Genomic DNA, 22358 nt, shown 5'->3' on the forward strand with positions numbered 1-22358 from the left:
AATCTGGGAGAGACCGACCTACCCAAAAAGACTCAGAGCAGTCATTGCTGCAAAAGGTTCTTCCACCATGTAGTGTGGAAGGGGCTGAACACATTTGCAACCAGTGAATTTTGATTTGTACATGTTCTTTGCATGTATTCTGACATGTAACTTCCCTCAACTATAACAATGTTTTGTTTAAACTGTGGTTATGAATACAAAAAGTTCATTTGGAAAAATTGCTTCGACATCTATCTATAATTCCAGTAATCTCTGTGTGTGTGTATGCGACCGCTGTTTCTCGACAACTACCGGTCCGATATACTTTAAACTTGCCAGGTATATTGCTGGGGACCCGAGGATGTGCCTTTTCAAGGTTTCATATTAATCGGACAATTACTTACCGAGCTATGTCCAAAAAACGATTCAACCAATCAGAGAGCAGCGAGCTATCGCGTGTGCCGAACGTGGCGAACACACCCTGCCTCGGACGGCACATTTGAGAGCGTATTCATTTATTTCACGTTGGCAAACTATGTTGGCGTTAAACTATGTTTTAAAACTAATTAAAACTACTTTGCGATTCATCGTAACTGCGATTCGTAACTGTCGTTCGCTTTGGCTTTGCGAATGGACCAAACCATTTCATGTAAATAGAGGGGGGGGATTGTCACCGTACTCGCAAGCCGTTCGCTTTGGACCAAACCATTTCATGTAAATAGAGGGGGGGGATATAATTTTAGATATAGATATAGTACGGGCATGCCCTAGTAATTCATAATTTATCTAAATGTGGCATTATTGGTAGGGGGTGAATACTTTTCCAGACCACTGTATGTGTCCCTTTGTCATGTTAAGGTTTAATGGGAGTGGAACAAAACTTGGCAATATGTTCAATTCTATAGTTACCCCCACTGTGTGTGTACCCTGGATAAGAATAGGTATGCCGTATCCCTGCGTGTCGTAAGAGGCGACTAAGAGGGTTGGCGTCAGGAAGGGCATCCGGCCATAAAAACATTGCCTCAAAAAGAGAACCATGACAATTACAACTACATGTGGGCAGGGTACAGCCCGAAGTGGAGATCGGTTTCTGAGGTTTGGGACATGGAATGTAGGGACAATGACAGGGAGATCAGGAGAAGTGGTGGAAGTATTGGTCAGAAGAAGAGTGGACATATGTTGTGTGCAAGAGACGAGATGGAAGGGAAGTGGTGTGAGAATGGTGAAGGGTAGGCAGGGACAGAAATACAAGTTTGTGTGGCAAGGGTGCCTGGAGGGCGTGAATGGTGTTGGTGTCCTGTTTTCTGAGGAGTTTGTAGACAGTGTGGTGAGTGTGACTAGAGTGAGTGATAGGTTGATGATGGTGAAAATGATGATTGGAAAGCTCTTGGTGAACGTCATCTCGGGATATGCTCCGCAGGTTGGTCAAAGCGATGAAGAGAAGGACAAGTTCTGGTGTGCGATAGAGAAGCTGATGGAAAACGTGAAAGATGAGGAAGTTGTTGTGGTAGGAGGAGACCTAAATGGACATGTGGGAAGGAGTATGGATGGTTTTGACGGAGTTCATGGGGGTTACGGATATGGTGTGAGAAATGGAGAAGGTGAAAGGATTTTGGAGTTTGCTGATGGAGCTGATTTGTTGATTTGTAATACTCAGTTCCAGAAAGAGGATAATAAGCTTGTTACATACACGTCAGGTGGGTCGACGACAACCGTTGACTACCTGATGGTGCGTAGGCGAGATAGGGGGCACCTCCTGGACACAAAGGTGATCCCGGGGGAGGAGGCTGTTTCACAGCACCACTTGGTTGTCTGCGACGTAAGGGTGAAAGGTGCGAGGAGAGCTCGGCGGGTGAAGTACCAACCGAGAATGAAGGTGTGGAGGTTGAAAGAGGTGACAGTAAGGGAGGCATTAAAGAGAGAGGCTGCGTAGGGTCGAGGATGATGTGGTTGAGCTTGAAAGTGGTTGGATGTCAATGAAAGCTAGTCTGTTGGGAGCCGTTGGCGAGGTATGTGGATGGACAAAAGGACCACCGAGGCACTCGGAAACATGGTGGTGGGATGATGAAGTTGGAAAGAGGATTGACGAGAAGAGGAAGAAGTTCAAGGAGTGGCAGAAGGCGAAGGGTACGGGAGCAGAAACAGCAGAGCATGAAAGTTATAAGGCAGCCAGGAAGGCTGCAAAGAAAGAGGTAGCAAAGGCGCATGAGGCATGTAGGAAAATGTTCGGAGAACGCTTGGATTCGGAAGAGGGTCAGAAAGCAGTATTCAGGATTGCAAAGCAGATAGCGAAAGAGAGGTGTGATGTGATGGGGGTGAGTTGCTTGAAGGATGAAGTGGGACAAATCGTTGTCGACCCAGATGGAATTCAAGGAAGATGGAAAAGATACATGGAAATGTTGTTGAATACAGAGAATGAATGGGATGGCAACATAGAGAGTAACCCAGTTTTAGGACCGGCAGAGAAGATAACTGAGAAGGAAGTTGAGGAAGCGATAAAAGCAATGAAGGGTAGAAAAGCGGGAGGGCCGACGGGAGTTGTGGGAGATATGTTGAAGGCAGCAGGAAGTTGTGGTGTGAAGAGAATGACAGAGATCTGTAATCTGGTGGTGAAAGAAGGCCGCATTCCAGTGGATTGGGAACTGATTACTCTCGTCCCTCTATACAAGGGGAAAGGTGACCCTCTGGAGTGTGGCTCGTACCGAGCGATAAAGTTATTGGAGCATGGAATGAAGGTATTGGAAAGGGTGTTGGAGAGGAGGATAAGGAAGAAAGTGAAGATCGACGAAATGCAGTTTGGATTCATGCCAGGAAGAGGAACGACAGACGTGCTTTTCATTGTGAGGCAGTTGCAGGAGAAGAGGAAGAAGTTGTTTCTTGGGTTTGTTGATCTGGAGAAAGCATTCGATCGGGTTCCACGCAAAGTATTGACATGGGCATTGAGGAAGTTAGGAGTGGAGGAATGGTTGATCAGAGTAGTGATGGCAATGTACAAAAGAGCGCGCACAGCTGTAAGGACGAAGGACGGGAACAGTGGTGAGTTTGAGGTGAAGGTGGGAGTTTTTCAGGGGTCGGTACTAAGTCCACTACTATTTGTAGCTGTGATGGAGGTGGTGGCTCAGAACGTAAAGGAGGGTTTACCGTGGGAGTTGTTGTATGCAGATGATCTGGTGTTGATTGCGGAAAGTATGGATGGACTGAAGGAAAAGATGAACACGTGGAAGGAATGTATGGAGACAAAAGGTCTGAAGGTGAATATCGGAAAGACGAAGGTGATGGCAAGTGGTAAAGCATGTGGTGAGGTGGAAAGAACTGGGAAGTGGCCCTGTGCTGTGTGTAGGAAGGGTGTCGGAGTGAACTCCATTCAGTGTACAATGTGCGCTGAGTGGGTTCATCAAAAATGTAGTGGTCTGAGAGGGTCATTAACCAGTGTGGCAGCTACATTCAAATGTAAGGTGTGCACAGAGGGAGCTGCAGATGGAGGAAATGTTGAGTTGGATCTTGGAGACGGCGTGAAGCTGGAAGGTGTGAAAACATTTTGCTACCTCGGAGACATGCTGAATGGAGAAGGTGGATCAGACTCGGCAACGGTTGCTCGAGTGAGATGTGCATGGAAGAAGTTTCTGGAATTGAGTGGCGTGCTGATCATGAGGGGAGTGTCGTTGAAGCTGAAGGGAAAGGTGTATGCTGCATGTGTGAGAAGTTTTATGATTTATGGGAGCGAGACATGGGTAATGAACGTAGAGCAGCAATGAAGGTTGGAAAGGGTGGAAATGCGAATGGTTCGACGGATGTGCGGAGTATCGTTGAGAGAGAGGAAGACAAATGATGAATTGCGAAAGATGATGGGAATAGAGCCTGTGATTGATGCTGTGAAGAGGAACAGGTTGAGATGGTTTGGTCATGTGTTGAGGAAGGATGAAAGTGACTGGTTGAGAAGAGTGATGGAAATGAATGTAGAAGGAAGTAGAAGACGGGGAAGACCGAGAAAGACTTGGCTAAAGATGGTGGAAGAAAAAATGCGTGCAAGGGGGTTAACAAGGAGAGATGCAGAAAATAGGGCAAAATGGAGAAGATTGTCATGGGGACCGCAAGGCTAACCCCTGCTCTAGCAGGGAAAATGGCCTTTTAAAATGCATGTTGTTGTTGTTGTATAGTTACCCCCACTACTAAGTTGGACTGAGGTTATGCATTCACACATTTGTCTGTTTGTTTGTCTGTGAGCAGGATATTGCAAAAGGTTCGGGACTGATAAGGGCGAAATTAGGTGGACAAAGTTGGGTCTGTGACGAGGAGGAATTGATTACCTTTTGGTGAAGATTCTGATCTGGATTCGGATCCTAAAAATGTTTGTGATTCTTCACCATGGAGATGTCGGACAAAAAAATATATATATAGTAGGATATCTCAAAGTTGAGGAAGAGTTATGACAAAACTTGGTGGATGAGTTGGGTAGGTCATAGTTGACAGGAACAAGTCGATTCGATTTTGGTTCAGGTCCGGTCCAGATCTGGACTATCATTTGGATACAAAATGTAAACACTTCAGCCTGGCAGAGGTGTGCACCTTACTGATTGCCAGTCTAGTTGTTGCTGCTTTTATTTTTTTGTGTATTAATGTTTTTGCCATCTCTGCATCTTGTCTTTATGTTTTCCTCCATCCCTTGCTTACTTTCTCCCATCCTTCTGAATTTTATTTTCCAACTTAAATTTTCTTACTTTGGCTCCTCATCCCCGCCTCTCCCCCATCCACTTACTAATGCATATTGGTATCTAATGCAATGCTTTCTTGTCATCTCCACGTCAGGTTTTGCCATCGGCATGGACGCAAAGGCTGCCAAAGTGCTCCCACCGTACCGCAAGACTTGCTGCTCCTCCCTGCACTCGTGTTGCCCAGACTTGTGTACACATTGCTGAGACACCTTCGTGAGGAGTACCTACCAAGTAAGTATGTTTTCATCTCCCCTGTATGAAAAAAGGCACGTCATAATTGCACATTTGTGAAGAAAGAGGGAAAGCCCCATCTATATCCATGCAATCCCATCCATACTTGTCTCTTCTACCCCAAGTGATCCCATTCCCAAGCATTCCATTCTTCCAGGTTATTGTGATCCACCTCCCTCCCCTCTTTTCGTTAGTTGCTGGTTGGTTTGTTCCTTTTCCTGCTTTTTTATTCACCTTGTTTGAAGCTTGTTCAACCCCATGTGTCCTTCTCCCTCTCCCCTTGATCTCACCCTCACTTCTACTCTCCTGTTGGTGTTCCCCTCTTTCCATTTTCTCCCCTTTCCATTCTGCTCTAGCTCTTCCACGAGCCTTGACAATCTATACAAAGAAAATAAACCCCCGAGCTGTTGTAGAAGTGTCATTCTCATGGTCACCAAAATGTTACCTCTTCCATTATCAGTGCGTTGTGAGTTGTTCTAATGATGAGGGAATAATCTGCCAGGCAGGTATTATTCGACCAATACTTGCTCGGTGCCCATTGATAGATATGTCAAGCTCCATCGTTTCTGATCTCTAAAGAACACCTTTCTTTCTTCGTTCCTTCCTTCCTATGATCACTAACTCTGTTCCAAATGATTTGCCGATCTTTTCACACCTTTAAGTCATTAGCAAAAAAATACTTTTCAAGTGCAGTCAACCTGTCTTAGCGACCGCTTTTACAGAGTGACCACCTGTTCATCGCGGCCACTTAAATTTCACCCGCAGAGAAAACCTGTGTTAAATAACCTGCGACCAGCAATGAGCACCAGCTGCAATGCTTATCGACGCATGTGGGACCAGTGTATGAACGTCTGGCACCATATTCTTACAAAAACCAGATACAACACGAGGCTTTCGCATCAGTGTCGGCTTGGCCAAAATGAGGGGAAGGCATTCTCTGGGGTTACGGCCTGCGTCGACTTCTGCGCGCATGCACATCGGGATCAACACAACATGCCAAATTTTTAGAACTAGCACTTGTAGAACAAAACAAGTAATTGTATTAACACCAATGTACTCACATACACAATAATAACCCTATTAAAGAAAGTACACTGAAAATGCCACTTGCATCAAATGAACAATACATATGACGGTACCATCATTCCCCAATGCTCTCAAAGCAATGAACTCACGATACGCCAAACGTGGTGGGATGTAACGCAACCAGCGACCACCCGATTTGCTTTCCTTTTTAGGCTCAAACCCCTGTACACAACGGTCATCGATTCCACTGTAAATCGGTAAATTCAGTCATCTTTTCAAGCATAAAACCGTTTTCACATAAAACACACCAACAGATCTCTTTCAGATTTCTGTAATCGATAGCGGACTCTGTGTTGTAATGGTTAAAGTGTCCGCTCCAAGTCTTGGAGGTCGGCAGTTCAAAATCTAGCCGAGTCGAAACAAAAAAATGGTGTGTGCTGCTCCCTTGCCTGATGCTCAACATTAAAATGGATAAAGCACAGACAAACAACGCTGGGAAGGCAATGGCAAACCACCCAGTATAACCAGTGAGAAAAGCAGTGCCATTGCTTTGCCGTCACTAGTAGCCCGAGTGTCTCGGGACGTGACCTTAATTCCCCGAAACTCAGTGGCTGTGTTTTTCTCGTTTACTCCTGTGTCGTGTCTCGTCTGCATGTCCATGTGTGTAAGATGTGTGCAGTGCGAGTGGCAGCTCCATTACGAGCTGTGGATTATTTTTTAAAAACGCGTTTCGTTGAACGGAACTTCCGAGTTCCATGTTTCAGTGCATTTGCGTTTTATTATTCATCAATTTTGTACACTCATTGCTATCGTCTGCTCCGATTTGGATTGAGTTTTCAATCTTCAAATTCGACTCGGTTTTCAGTGTGGTAACAAACATCAAATTTGACCGAGTGAGATATTAATTAATCACCTGAGAAATTAATGAAAAGAGTAAACTAGAACGGCACTAGGTAGAGCGCATTCCTCCACCACCAGGCTGAACAGTTTGCTTTACGTTTTGTGTCCCACTGATAGGCCCGATCTGGATCCGGACCTGAACCAAAATCGAATCGCTTGTTCTTTTCGCCAAACCAACTCGTGCACCTAGTTCAATCATATTTCGTCAATAACGTTTTTGAGATATCGTGCTTTGAATCGTTTTTGGCCCCATCTCTCAATGGTGAATAGTTATTTTAAAAATTATCATATCTGGATCCAAATTCAGATCTATGCCGAAATTGAATCGATGTCCTTCCTACACATCCAACCAGTTCACCAAGTTTCGTCTGAATCCGTCCATTACTTTTTGAGATAACCTGTTCACAAAAAGACAGATGGGGTAAAAACACAAAACCTCTGTCCACCTTCGGTGATGGAATTAATAAAGTCTCCAAGGCAGGTTTGCTTATTGTTTTATACATTTGGGTACTTGTGCTTGACATTTGGGTACTTGGGTACATTTGGTACATTACATTTTGGTACTTGTGCAGTATCATCACTGTACTGCAGAAAAAGGGCGGCCAAGATGGCGGCCACAAACCTTTACAGAAAGACCACCTGTCTTAACAGGACACTTTTCCCGTCTCTCTTGAGCAGTTTTTTATGCAGGTTTGACTGTACTTTCTTTTTTATATCTTGTCTACTTACTTCCGCATCGCGGTCACACTCTGTACGGCATTTTTGAACACTTGCCAGGCCCATAGCCCTCCTTTTAAACCAGTCTGTCTTCTCAGACTCAAAGTCTCATCTCGTTTTTGTTCCATATTTGCATCGATGACAACCGGTTTCCTTGGGAAACGGCTTGTACTGTCTTGCCGATAACTGCGCTCTTTGGTGCGTACTTGGAGACGTAAACTTTCATCTTCTGTTAAACTCGTGTCTTTTCTTTCTGATTCAGGCAAGACTGCGATGAAAATCCAACTGTTTTACTGTGATCAGATATTTGTAGACACCGTCATCGACATTTGTAGGAGTTGTGGGGTGGTGGGAGGGGGGGCACGACAAAGAAAAAAGATCCAAATAAACATTATTCCAGTAACAAAACATACACACAGACTTTTGTAACAGCATCGTTATTCCCAATTCTTGTGTTTTCTGTCGCTTAAGATTTCAACTGGCAAATGGTATCAAATTAACAGAATAGAGCTGCCTCTGAATCGACAGATTTGTTTTGTTATCCCCAGGCTTTTTGAAAACAAAAAAATGGAGGAATATTGCCTTCTATATTCTGTCTGTCCTGTCTAACCCTGACTGTTCGTCAATCTCCATCGAAACGGTTGTGCAGAAATTCACAAAATTGATAGTTATGATTACCACATTCAGCATCGTTGTTGCCCCAACCACCAACCCACCCCTTCCACTCACCATCCCCTCCCTCACCCCCCCCCCCCCCTCCAAACTCCATTCTCCCCTCGACCGCCTGGGGAGATGTCTAAAGGTCAAATACTGAACAAATGCAATTGCGGGCACATCTTGAAACATTTATTGATTGTTTTTCTTCTTTGTTCATATTCAGCACAATGATGCGGGGTAGCATCACTGGCTGAGGGATATGCCCTCTAGTTACCCTTGCCAGAGGAGAGGGTATTGCATTTGAGTCAGTTTGTCTGTCTGTTTGTCCGTACAGAATAAATATGGTTTTCTCTGCAACCGTTGGTCCGATTGACAGGGAATTTTCACCATAGGTGCAACTCCACCTGTAGAATTTTTTAATGATAATTATGACGTCATAGGTCACGTGGTTCGGCCGCCATCTTGGAAAAATCGAAAAACTTTGCACCTATAAATATCTCTGAAAGCGCTGAATAGAAAAAATTGAATCATGGCTCATTGTAAAGAACTCTCCATGATGGGGAATAAAATATCTTAATGATGATGTCATAGGTGCCTCCATTAAGACGTCATAATTCGACAAGTACAAAACTTCATCCGATCAGAATGAAATATCTTGAGCATAATCGAGGAATAAATTAGTTTAGAAAAAAAAAATGATATCGGTCACGTGGTTCGGCCGCCATATTTGTATTAACACAAAAGCCTTAAAAACCACTGAAAATACATCCTGGCGAGGGTTTGTCAATCTCTGATTGCTCTTTTTCTTGTTAGAATTGGAATTTTGAATTCGACCATGATGCCGGGAATAGCTCACCTACTCTTCGCAAAGGACACCATGAGATTTTTAGCTTCCATCAACTGATGCCTGCAGATGGGATGACTGTTTAATGTCCATCCGAGGGACAGCACACACATCGATGACTCACCTGCCTGTGAAACACCGGGATGACAGTTTATAGCTGGGACGTCATTCAGACCCAGGCTACACAGCTTAGAGACGAGTGTGCGTACCTCCTCGGCCATCCTGTTGCCTCCCGATTATATTAATTAAACGTGTATATACCATCAACAATGCGGGAAGCATGAAATATGTAACAAGTTTTTTGGAATTGACCCCCAGTTCATGCCCCAGGGGAGAGGGACTTACGGTTACACGTCCCTCAAAATGTAATATTGGGTCATTCCTGGTAGAACTTTTTGCCATCTTTAAACGATGCTTTAAATGGGAAGCTCGTGGATTTGCATTGACATGCCTTTGACTTTGCTCTCGTTATCTCCGCCACCGAAAGTGGATGGAGGTTATGGTTTCACCCCTGTCTCTGTTTGTTTGTCTGTCTGTTTGTTTGTCTGTCTGCTTGTTTGTCTGTCTGTGAACAAGATATCTAAAAACGTTGTGGACGGATTCGGACGAAATTTGGCAGAGAGGTAGTGTATGTGACAAGGACGAAATGATTAGATTTTTGTGAAGATCTGTATTCGGATCTGGCTACTATAATTTTTTTAAGTGATCCTTCACCATTGGGAGATAGGGCCAAAACCGATATATCGTGGAATATCTCAAAATAATGTGGACAGATTTGGACGAAACTTGGTGGACAGGTTGTGTGTGTGACAAAGACTAATCGGTTCGATTTTGGTGAAGATCTGAATATATATTCGGATACGAGAATTATTTAATTTTTAAGTGATCCTTCACCATTAAGAGATCGTGTGAAAAGTGATATATACTGTGCATTCAGAAAGTATTCAGACCCCTTCACTTTTTTCACATTTTGTTATGTTGCAGCCTTATGCTGAAATCGTTTAAATTCATTTTTTCCCTCATCAATCTACACTTAATACCCAATAATGACAAAGAGAAAACAGGATTTTAGAAAGTTTTGCAAATTTATTAAAAATAAAAAACTGAAATATCACATTGACATAAGTATTCAGACCCTTTGCTATGACACTTGAAATTTAGCTCAGGTGCCTCCCATTTCTCTTGATCATCTTTGAGATGTTTCTACACCTTGATTGGAGTCCACCTGTGGTAAATTCAATTGATTGGACATGATTTGGAAAGGCGCACACCTGTCTATATAAGGTCTCACAGCTGACGATGCATATCATAGCAAAAACCAAGCTATGAGGTCGAAGGAACTGGCTGCAGAGCTCAGAGACAGGAGTGTGTCGAGGCACAGATCTGGGGAAGCCTACAAAAAAATTTCTGCTGCATTCAAGGTTTGGAACAACCAGGACTCTTCCTCGAGCTGGCCACCCGGCCAAACTGACAATCGGGGGAGAAGGGCCTTTGTATGAGAGGTGACCAAGAACCCGATGGTCAATCTGGCTTCGCTCCAGAGATCCTGTGTGGAGATGGGAGAAACTTCCAGAAGGACAACCATCACTGCAACACTCCACCGATCTGGGCTTTATGGCAGAGTGGCCAGACGGAAGCCTCTCCTCAGTGAAAGACACATGAAAGCCCACTTGGAGTTTGCAAAAAAGCACTTAAAGGACTCTCAGACTGTGAGAAACAAGATTCTGTGGTCTGATGAAACCAAGATTGAACTGTTTGGCCTCAATTCTAAGCGTTCATCACCTGCCCAATACCATCCCAATGGTGAAGCATGGTGGTGGCAGCATCATGCTGTGGGGGTGTTTTTCAGCAGCATGGACTGGGGGACTGGTCATGGTTGGGGGAACAATGAACGGAGCAAAGTACAGAGATATCCTTAATAAAAACCTAAAATGGAGCGTTCAGGACCTCAGACTGGGCCGAAGGTTCACCTTCCAACAGGACAATGACCCTAAGCACACAGCCAAGATAACGCAGGAGTGACTTAGGGACAACTCTGTGAAGGCTCTTGAGTGGCCCAGTCAGAGCCCTGACTTGAACCCAATCGAATATCTCTGGAGAGACCTGAAAATGGCTGTCCACCAACGGTCCCCATCCAACCTAACAGAGCTTGAGAGGATCTGCAGAGAAGAATGGCAGAAAATCCCCAAATCCAGGTGTGCAAAGCTTGTCACGTCATACGCAAGAAGACTCGAGGCTGTAATCGCTGCCAAAGGTGCTTCAACTAAGTACTGAGTTAAGGGTCTGAATACTTATGTCAATGTGATATTTCAGTTTTTTCTTTTTAATAAATTTGCAAAACTTTCTAAAATCCTGTTTTCTCTTTATCATTATGGGGTATTGAGTGTAGATTGATGAGGGAAAAAATGAATTTAAACGATTTCAGCACAAGGCTGCCACATAACAAAATGTGAAAAAAGTGAAGGGGTTTGAATACTTTATGAATGCACTGTATGATATGTCATGGTTATGGACGATATCTGATAATGCACATGATATCTCAAAAGGTTATGGACGAGTTATGACTAAACTTGGTGGATGAGTTGGTTAGGTGACAAGAACAAGCCAATTAGATTTTGGTTCAGGTCCGAATCCAGATCCGGCCTATCATTAGGATACAAAACATAAACTGTTCAGTATGGCGGAGGTATGCGCTCTACCGAGGGCCATTCTAGTTATTTATTTTTATTTTATGCCTCTGTTGACAAAGTTATTGTTTTCGGGTTGTCCATCCGTGATAGGTTTTTGTTACCGCGATAATTTGAGAGTGGCTGAACGTATCCAAGTCAAACTTGGTGTGGGTCTGTGTAATGAGGTAAAGATTATTAAATTTTGGAGTCACGAGGTCAAAGGTCAGAGAGCTTGTTAGGTAAAAATTCTGTTACCCCAATAACTTGTGAACCAGTGATGGGATTTTGACCAAAGTTGTTAGAAGTATATATTTTGAGTTGAACTGATTTGATTTTGGGGTCAAGAGGTCAAAGGTCAGAGTCTGTAATCGGTTTTCCATACCACAATGACTTCAGACCAGACATTCATTTTAAAACAGACAGTTACAAAATAGTTTAGACTTTAAGTCTTGTGGGAAAATGCTGTTGCGAGTGAAAACCAGTTTTATTGCCATTGTGGGAACGGGAACTCCATTTAAGTGCATAGGAAATTGGAATAAACTCATCCGACGGGTGTATTTTGTTTGTGCATTAAGCCGCCATTAAAAGTGTGATGCGTAAAGCACCGGCTCGTACACAAATTACAGGTGGAAGTGGTGCCCTCTCATCTCACTCCCGCCTGGCGGTGCATTGCTGGTTAGACTTAGAGATTGCTTGCTATTACAATATAGGAAATTACCTTTTAAATTGGAAGAAAGCAAACCATTCTGTATTTAAGACTGTCTGTCTTGGTGCTTCCATGTAAATTCGAGGGACGTTTCTATGATGCATGTCAAAGGCAGTGACCAACTGAGGTCCATTTGCAGACGAAGAAAGAAATGCTACCGAGCTCGGCTTGTGGCTTATTAGGTCCAAAGACATTGACACTAGCAATTGCAACTGGAGTCAAAGCTCTTCCTTCAACCCGTTTCCATGCAGACAAGGATAGGTGTTTGAACAAAATATCTTGTGCGGCGTGTTATTATTTATTTACTTCGCTTCACTTCGGGGCATCAGTAGCATAACTTATTGTCACCGTCGAGCGAAAGGGGGACGATGGTTTTCCCCTCCGTCCGTGCGTCCGTCCGTGCGTACTTGCGTGCGTGCGTGCATAAGCGAAGGACCGAATTCTAATTTGGTGTGTGGGTGCAACCCACGTCAAAATCCAAGATGGCCGCCGCCATGTATGTTTGAACCTTGTGAGCGGAATATCTTGAAAAATAAGCGAAGTACCAACTTCTAATCTGGTGTGTGGGTGTATCTCGGCATAAGGAAGAACGCGATTGAAAATTGGGTCGCCACGTCAAAATGCAAGATGGCCGCCACCATATATATATGTCTGAACCTTGTCAGCGGAATATCTTGAAAAATAAGCGAAGTACCAACTTCTAATCTGGTGTGTCGGTGTATCTCGGCATAAGGAAGAACGCGATTGAAAATTGGGTCGCCACTTCAAAATCCAAGATGGCCGCCGCCATGTTTGTCTGAACCTTGTGAGCAGAATATCTTGAAAAATAAGCGAAGTCCCAACTTCTAATCTGGTGTGTGGGTGTATCTTGGCATAAGGAAGAACGCTATTGAAAATTGGGTCGCCACGTCAAAATCCAAGATGGCCGCCGCCATGTATGTCTGAACCTTGTGAGTGGAATATCTTGAAAAATAAGCGAAGTACCAACTTCTTATCTGGTGTGTGGGTGTGTCTACGCATAAGGGAGAACGCTATTGAAAATTGGGTCGCCACATCAAAATCCAAGATGGCCGCCTTGCGTCTTCCACTCTGTCAACTCACATCACTTCACCAACGGGGGACCTAGGTGTAACGCTTGTTTCCATTGGTAGTCGTGTTGAGAATATGCACTTTAAAAAGAAAAGGGCCTGCCATTGGATGTGCTGTCAGATGTGCTGAAGGGAAATGTTAGTGTGAAACTGTTTTGTTTGAAACGAGCCTCATGCTAGTTTTGCTTTGCCTGAATGTTTTGCTGGAAGGATTTGCTTGAAACTAGCCTCATGTGACTGTGCCTTGCATGTGTTGAGCACAGGCGGACTTTTGAGTGAGTCAGAATCACCAAATCCTGTGCAGAAAGCAGAAAAACTGCTCATCTTGCTTGAGGAACTCACCAAAATGGGGGATGCCATGCGTTCAGTTGTCACTGAGGTGCTCACCAACCGGCAGAGCTACCAAGATCTCAATTCACGTGAGTTGCGCTCACCCACCTTAAACTGCAATCTTGCCAACAATGTCGCCAGTACATCAATTCCAATTGTGACTAATTTTATCACCCGGTACATGTTGCTCTTTTTCGTGATGGAACTGCCAAAACCTTTTCAGACCTCTTGCCCCCTTTTTACTGGCAGGCTTTCACACGCAACACAATACGAATAACTGTGTGATTTATTTATTTATTTATTATTATTATTCTTTGCCGAATACATGATCGAGGTTTATGGAATGGAAGGAGGAAACACCAATTGCAGAGTGGAAGTGAGAGCAAGATCAAAGGGGGTGTGGGTATCGGCAATCACAATAACATGGAAAAAGGGAGTTCTTGGGAATGGGGTCATTTAGGGTAGAAGAGAACATGAGTATGGATGGGAGTTTAGGTAGCGGTGAACAACTGTCTTTAAGACCTGAATTGAAGAAGGTGACTGAACAGACTGGGGAAGTTGATTCCACAAGAGATTGAAAATAGGAACAAATGAGTGAAGGTGAACAGTGAACCTGGATTATGGGAGTTTAACAAGAAGATGGACAACTGAAGACCGTGTGTACCCTGCAGAAACCTGAGATGGAAAGAGCCAAGAGAGGGCAGTGGGTGCAAGACCAAAAATAAGGTGGTAGACAAAAGAGAGTCCACAAACCTGTCTGTGATTGGAAAGTTAACAAGCGAAGACATTCGGCTCCGTCGAGCGAGATCCCGTTCATATTTATCACAGATAAGTGTGCAGTTGTTTTAACTTTTAAAAGTTGCTTCTCCCTTTACTATTTTTATTTTGTCTTTGTAATGATCTAAAATTGAGACATCTTGTATAACTCAATTTTTCATAATAAATCTAGTTTATGGTAATGGTCGTGTTTAATTGAAGTTCAAACAAAGGTGCTGTAATGTGAAATATCGTCTGTCTGAAGGTAAAATCTGCATGTTATGATTGGCAGATCCATTAAAAAAGCCTCACATTGTTTAAACAGCAGTACTTTTAATGAAGTTTCCTTCCAAGGAATTTCAATATGGGAGGAGGCCATTAGGCCCATCAACTCTTGCAATGGTTGCCAACCTATGGTTATATTTATTCATGCTCTATCCTTTTAAAAAGCTGAATATCAAAGAAAGGAAGCAGCATGTACCATTTGTAAGTCTTTGGTATGACTTTGTCACGTGGTCGGGTTCGAACCGCAGCCCTCCCAGACTCAGAGTGGACGTTACGCCACAGAGTGTGGTTACAGTCCAAGGGTTACCATATGTCTGGTTTTAATTGGACATGTTCTCTTTTGCGGTCGTTAAATCTACGTCTAGCCGGGTTTGTTAAGGATCTAAAAATGGCCGAGAATTTTCCATTTAAGATTTGGGATACTTTTTCTAATGGTTAAACTGTTTTTGTACAATTTCTTCCAGTGATAAAATGCAGTTATGTAATGTTTGGACTAGGACGTTTTGGTACAAGTCTGTACGACTACGTCATGGCGTAATGGATGTGTTTGCACATCATGCGCCCACGTCCTGTCCAACCTTGCACTGAGAGAGTCCAGTGGCACGCAGCCCGCAATCCGGTGTCTTTTTGAGCCCGTACCGTTATACCGTATACATTTGTTTGATTTTCTTTATGATTTTCTTCTTTACAATGCCAAAATGAAAGTGTAAATTCACTGCAGAACTAAAGATAGAATTCCTGTGTTTTCTAAGTGGTCGAAAAGAACGGGAGCCGAATGCTTGGTATGCAGAGCTGGTACGTACGTCTTTGTGGCAAATAAGGTGGTCTTCATTTACAATCTCATGTGGACTCAGACAGGATCAAGAAAGCAAGTCGAGATGAGAGCTCATCTGCATCAGCAAAATTGACAGATTATTTTGTAAACCCAGGCAGCAAATCAGAGGATGCATTTTCTGCAGGAGAGGGTGCTTTTGCATTTCACACCGTCAAGCACCACACTCGTTCCAAGTCAATGGATTGCACATCTGACTTGTTGAAGAAGACATTACCTGATTCTGAGGTAGCCTGGAAATATTCAAGTGCTCGAACCAAGACAGAAGCGACGGTAACCCTGCACTTGCACCGCATTCTGTTGACACTGCTCTGAAAGCGTTTGAAGAAAATGGCCTAGCTTACTGCGCAGTTGCTACAGATGGAAGCAATCACGGTTCAGTGATGATGTTTCCAGTAATAATTCAGTATTTTGACTGGAAGAACAGCAGTTTGCAGTCAAAATTAATTAGACATTAATCAGAAGAAGGATTGCTGAAAGGAAAGGACTCTACATGTTGAAACAGGTAACATTGAGGTAACATTGAAATTTGAATATTTATAACATTGATTTTTGAGACCATAACACTTGTTCTTATTTATAGATACTCTATGTAGACGACACAGTACTACATATAACACATTAATACAACATGTGTTGGTAGATACTGATACAGATATCGCACACCCTCTCTCCTCCTTTTTTTTATTTTTTGTTCTCTGCTTTTTTGAAATTCAAATGTGGTAACCTTATACAGTATTTGTACACCAATGAGCAACATTGCTTTTCTTTCAATGACTTGCTGCTTAGTTTTTTTTCCTGCTCAGAGAAGTTCAGACATTTTATTTTTTCCGTCATGTATGCGGCGCTCTCCAAACATGTGTACTTTATCTTTGGCACGAGAGGTTTTCATGTCATGCCCCAGGCATATTCTTGCGTGTCATATTTGGATGTTTTATACTGTATCTACTATCGAAACGAATGTTAACCAGTGAGCCCCCTTGCAGTAAATCCATTTACCTATTAAAAATGTTTTAATTTTTTTATTATGGAAAAGTCAAGATGTAGAGAAAAGGCAATAATTATATATTGGTAAATGCAATTTGTGTACATTGCTGGTTTCTGTGTGGCATCGAAACTGAAATGTCAAATGGTGTCGATCACATTATGACACAGCAGTCATGTAGTCTTTGTCTCACTTCCCTTCTACACCTTGAATGTGGCTTTTGATCCCAAAATTGTAGAACTTGGGGATTATGAAAGCAGATATGTACTGCTATAAGCAGATAGTCTGCACATATTGTTTGCTGAAGCGAGTCCTGAATATCATTCTGGGTTTTTTTAATGTCTGCATCTAGTTATGTCCCACCCTTTAAATTAATGCACTTTAACCTGTATCAAAATCCTTGAAACATACTGCCAATCACGTCGGGGGTTCTGATGTCTCGGAAGCATACCAGGGTGGAGAGAAGTTAACTAGCTTGTAAATCTTTGCCCATCTGCAGGATTTTGTGCACGTGTTATGTGCACTCCTTTGAGACGCGATAGGCTGTGTGGCATCATTCTTTTTGCAACCTCCCTTGTTCAATCGGAGATAATTTTGAATTTGTGCTGAGACAATCGAGTCTGTAGTGTACAAGGTGGTGAATGCTTTGGCCGAGTTGGCAAAGTTTTGATTGCTACACCAGGCTTATTTGTCTAGGATTGTTGTTCCTGCTGGGCGAGAACATCCTTCGATGAAACCAAGGACATTTGTCTGACGGTCTGATTGGTCTGATTAAGGACTCTGGTTTACCTGGAATGAACCATTACATTTGTCAAACACGTTCTTTATTATATATATTTTTTGTCGAAACGATCAAAAATATCTTGTGTATCGAATGCTACCACTGAAAGAAAAATATTCCTTTTAAAATCTGAGACTAGTGTCATACACGACAAGTGCATCATACAAGCTATCATGCAAGTTTACATTTGTAGAACCTCAGGTTTGAAAGAATGCACAATTTCTTTTTCTTTAAGAATAATTTGATATTGAGGAGGTTCTTGATGACTTTACAAGTATTGTGAAGTTCAGCATTTTAACCTGTAGCACCCCTTTTTTTAAATTCCCTTTTAAAATACATTGATACTTTCTTCCTTATATCACCCAGATTCAGAGTTGCAGAATAACTCTGGGAAAGTCCGCTGGGATTGGAGCTATGCAAAGTACCAGTCGGTGCTGGAGAGTACGCGGCTGCATTCAACATTCCCTTCTCATGAAGTACTCGCGCTTGGCTGCACGACAGCAACCGGTATATTTGCCTTCCCAACCACACATTCAAAAGTTAAACCGAAGGTCCCATTCGATTGCTTATGCTGGTAGACATTGAGATTCCATGGTGTTTCAAAAGGACGAGGCCATTGTGTACCAGTACCCTTGCCAAATTACAAGTTCTTACCTCGGCGAGGAGGTCTATATATTCATTTGCTTTTATCTATGTGCGAGTTATTCTGTCCCAATGCGATGGATTGCAGGTGGCACAGTTTTATTGACAACTCGTAGGATCACGTGGCTTTTCCCGTGTCGAGCAAGTGCTCTGCAGATTAGATTACATCCTGTGACTGGTGGAAGGGATTTTAAATAGACAGGTTAAATTTAGTTGCTGTTTGTTGGTGCACGAGATGTCTGTTGTTGTTGTTGTTGTTGGCAGGAAAATGGTAACTTATTTTGGACAATTTGCAAATTACCATTAGATGAAGGAGAGATATGCCTATCGTGATCTGTAAAATTATCTTGTGCTATAATTGTACAATATTTCTATTGTGTTTGTACATGGGTATAATCTGTATTATCAGGGTGGGGGAGGTAACACACATAATCCATATGGTCTATGCCTGGTAGCTAGAGCACTTGCAGATCTGAACAGATCATTAACATTTAAACTTCGATCTACAGTGAAACTTATGAGGCTCTGTCATACAATTTACTTCCATCAGAAGATCTTGTCACCATGGACCTTCCATCATAAAAAAAAAAGTTAAATCAATGTTTTTGCACCAACAATAATTGGGCACCTTGTATATGTAGTGTCTATTTGAGTATAAAAAAAGTGAAGGGGACTTCCTGCCTCCATATCTCCTGAGATTGACGCTTCATGCATTTATATGATGATTTTTCCCGAAAAGCGATGTAAGCATATCGGGCTCGATCCTCTTTTAAACGACGTGTCTGTCAGGATGATTAGACAAACCCTTTGTGACAGGCTTAAAATTCCCATAGGAGTAACACGTATACTTCCTCATAATTACATTCTTCCCATCAATGAAGAGGAAAGATTACTAGTTGCTGCAATAGCTTTAGTCATTGTAGAATAACTAGAACGACACACGACGTCGACTGATATGTCTCCGCCCACATTATTACATCATGATAATAGTTGTACCAAGTTTGCTTTAAATCCATTCAGCTGTTCTCAAGTTATCACATTTTTACCTGACATGACCACTGACCTTTGACCTCTTGACACCTAAATTTAATCGGTTTATGTTTACATCATTATACATATCTGTACAAAGTTTGAATTAGATCCCTTTAGCCGTTCTCAAGTTATAGACCTATTACAGACTTTGACCTTTGACTTTTGTGTACTGAATCGAGGCTCGTGAAAGAGCTGACATTTACTTCACAAACAAATCAACCAGACAAACAAAATATATAAAAAGAGGGAGCGGAAGACAAGAGAAGGGGAAGCACACAAACACTTGAGGGCACACAACATTTAAGAGCAGGGAGATGTGTGGGAGGGAGAGGGCTTGGGGGGAGGGGGGTTGCAGAAGTATCAAACACAAGGACACCAAGGACTTCCAGGACAGAAGTTGGTATTTCAAAAAAGTGGAATTGGGGTGAAATTAGCGGGGATAGAAAAGATCAATGTTTTGGATGGGGGAAGATAAGAGATGGTGGTGAACAGCTGTTTTAAAGACCTGGAGGGTGGAGTGGGATTGAAGAGTGTGAGGGAGTTTGTTCCAGAGGTGGGAGAAAAGAGGAATAAAGGAGTGAAGGTGAGCAGATTCTGAATGCTTTGGTTTCAACAGCGTGAAGACGAGCTAGGTGTGAGGCAGGTGCACCAGCCCAGAGGGGAGAGCAGTATTCCATTGAGCTGTGGATGAAAGCCTTGTATGTGGTGAGGAGCTCAGGTGTGCCAAGGAAGGACTTCGCACGACGGAGGATGCCCAGTCGGCGACTGGCTTTGGAGGCCAGATTTGAAATGTGGTTTTCCCAGGAAAGATCATGGCAGATAGTGAGACCCAAAAGCTTGAGTGACAGCAATTCTTGGAGAGGATTATTCAGAAAGTGGATGGGAGGGTTGTCCAGTCGGTCTTTTCGGAGAGACATCGTAAGAGTGTGAGATTTGTCAGGATTGAAAGACATGTTCCACTTGTATGCCCAGTCTGTGATTTTGTCCAGGTCTGCAGAGAGTGAGGAGGCTGCAGACTGCCGATCTGAGGGATGAAGAATGGAGCGACAGAGAGTAGAGTCATCAGCAAAGAGATAGAGAGGATTTTCAAGAGAGTCAGAGAGATCATTGATGAAGACCAGAAAAAGCACAGGGCCCAGAACACTGCCTTGGGGAACTCCAGCCTGAACAGGAAGAGGAGATGAGAGAAACCCATTCAGGGCCACACGTTGACTACGACTAGAGAGGAAGTCCGCCAAAAAAAAAAAAATGTAATATTGTAATAAGTAGAGGACCTGTTTAGCCCGGGTGTCGGATTAAGGTGTATCTTCGTCCCCATTACGAGGAATGGGGCATGTTAACTGGTTATAGGGATTATGTTGATTCCCCTGTTTGTCAAACCTCAGTAATTTAATTTCCTTTGTCCCTTTTGGCACCAAACCATAGACATGAGTGAGAAAGTGCCCATTAAACCACACTTGATAATAAAAACCAACCGGAAGCCTGGCATCAAGCACTAAGGCTAACAATCTCGCCTGGCAGACACACATCGCCCGGCAGGCCGAGAGCCACGCCCAGAAAGACAGTGATTGGGTGGGAGTTGACCAACTGGAAGGGAAGTGCTGATTAGCCAGGGCGGAGCAAGAAGGCACTCACTGATTGGTGAAAGAAGGGAAAGGAAAAAGTCGGTATTTCAGAAAAGTGGATGCGGGTGTATTAACAGGGGTAGAAATATCAAGGTTTTGGATGGGGGAAGATAAGAGATGGTGGTGAACAGCTGTTTTAAATACTTGGAGGGAGGAGAGGGATTGAAGAGAGTGTAGGAGTTTGTTCCAGAGGCGGGAGAAAAGAGGAATGAAAGATTGAAGGTGAGCAGAGAGTCTTGATTTTGGCAGTTTCACCAGAAGAGGGTTGCATGCAGAGCTTGTGCGACATGTAGGAGTACTTGGGGGACAGAGCACAGACAGGGCTGGGGCGGGCTAGGCCAGAGAGGAGTCGGTAGAAGACAGAAAGACCACCAACCGGCCTGCGGTGAGTGAGTGAGAGGCCCTTGGAGTTAGCTTCATCGCGGGAGATTCCAATGATTCTGAATGCTTTGGTTTCAACAGCGTGAAGCCGTGCGAGGTGTGAGGCAGGAGCACCAGCCCAGAGGGGAGAGCAGTATTCCGTTGAGCTGCGGATGAAAGCCTTGTATGTGGTGAGGAGCTCAGGTGTGCCAAGGAAGGACTTTGCACGACGGAGAATGCGCAATCATGGCAGATTGTGAGACCCAAGAGATTGAGTGACACAACATCTTTGAGAGTATTGTTGAAAAAGTAGAAGGGAGGGTTGTCCAGACAGTCTTTTCGAAGTGACAATATAGTTTAGCCTGTGTACCCCTCCCCAGCCCTCTCTCTTCCACAGATCTACCAATGTCCCTGTTCTTGACTTATTTATTGTTCTTCCGTCTCTCACCCCCTCTTGTCCCCCACTCCCTTTATACTTTCTTTGTGTTAGCTCTTATAGGCTAACCCCCGCTCTCGCAGGGAAAATGGCCTGAAAATGTTTGTTGTTGTTGTGTTGTTGTGTTCGCTCTTATACAAGCCTCGCTGTAGTATACAACAAAAATACACTTGGCATACATGCTGGATGGTTATTGACGAATATGACCCAAACTATATGAGTTTAGATAACAAACAGGTGTGGTATTAATAAGCTAAACCTGAACCTAAAATAAATTGCTGTATCGATTTTTGAAATTATATTGGCTCTGATGATGGTGTGAGTCGTCACTTTCGACGAATCTCTTCCCTTCGTTGGTGTGCTCACCAAGCATTGTGCGATGTGCGATGGCTGTATAGATAAACGAGAAGGGCACTCGGTAGAGCGAAAAACTCTACCATGCTGAACAGTTTGTTTTGTATCCCACTGATAGGCCGGATCTGGATTCAGACCTGAACCAAAATCTATTCAGCTTGTTGTCACTGAACCAACTCGTCCACCAAGTTTAGTCATAACGTGCCCATAACTTTTTTTTATATCCTTTTATATATCACTTTTCGCCCGATCTCTCAATGGTGAAGAATCACATAAATAATTCTTGTAGCCGGATCCGAATCCGGATCTTCACCAAAATCAAATCATTTCGTCCTTGTCACATATGCTACCTCTCTGCCAGATTTCTTTGAATTTGTCCACAACTTTTTGAGATATCTTGTTCATAAACAG

General features: G+C 43.2%; 1 protein-coding gene across 4 annotated transcripts in view; it reads left to right on the top strand.

Moving 5' to 3' along the window:
* Positions 1-22358, top strand: part of UBR3 (ubiquitin protein ligase E3 component n-recognin 3) — a 359661-nt gene that overhangs the window by 32293 nt on the left and 305010 nt on the right. For all 4 annotated transcript variants that reach the window (XM_068122446.2, XM_068122447.2, XM_068122448.2 and 1 more), the window contains exons 2-4: positions 4786-4922; positions 13793-13948; positions 17865-18005. In XM_068122446.2, coding sequence (XP_067978547.2) covers positions 4786-4922; positions 13793-13948; positions 17865-18005 — 434 coding nt within the window. The remainder of the gene's footprint in view (positions 1-4785; positions 4923-13792; positions 13949-17864; positions 18006-22358) is intronic.

This window comes from Myxine glutinosa, chromosome 7, assembly GCF_964187855.1.
Source record: "Myxine glutinosa chromosome 7, kmMyxGlut1.1, whole genome shotgun sequence".
Taxonomy (NCBI): Eukaryota; Metazoa; Chordata; class Myxini; order Myxiniformes; family Myxinidae; genus Myxine; species Myxine glutinosa.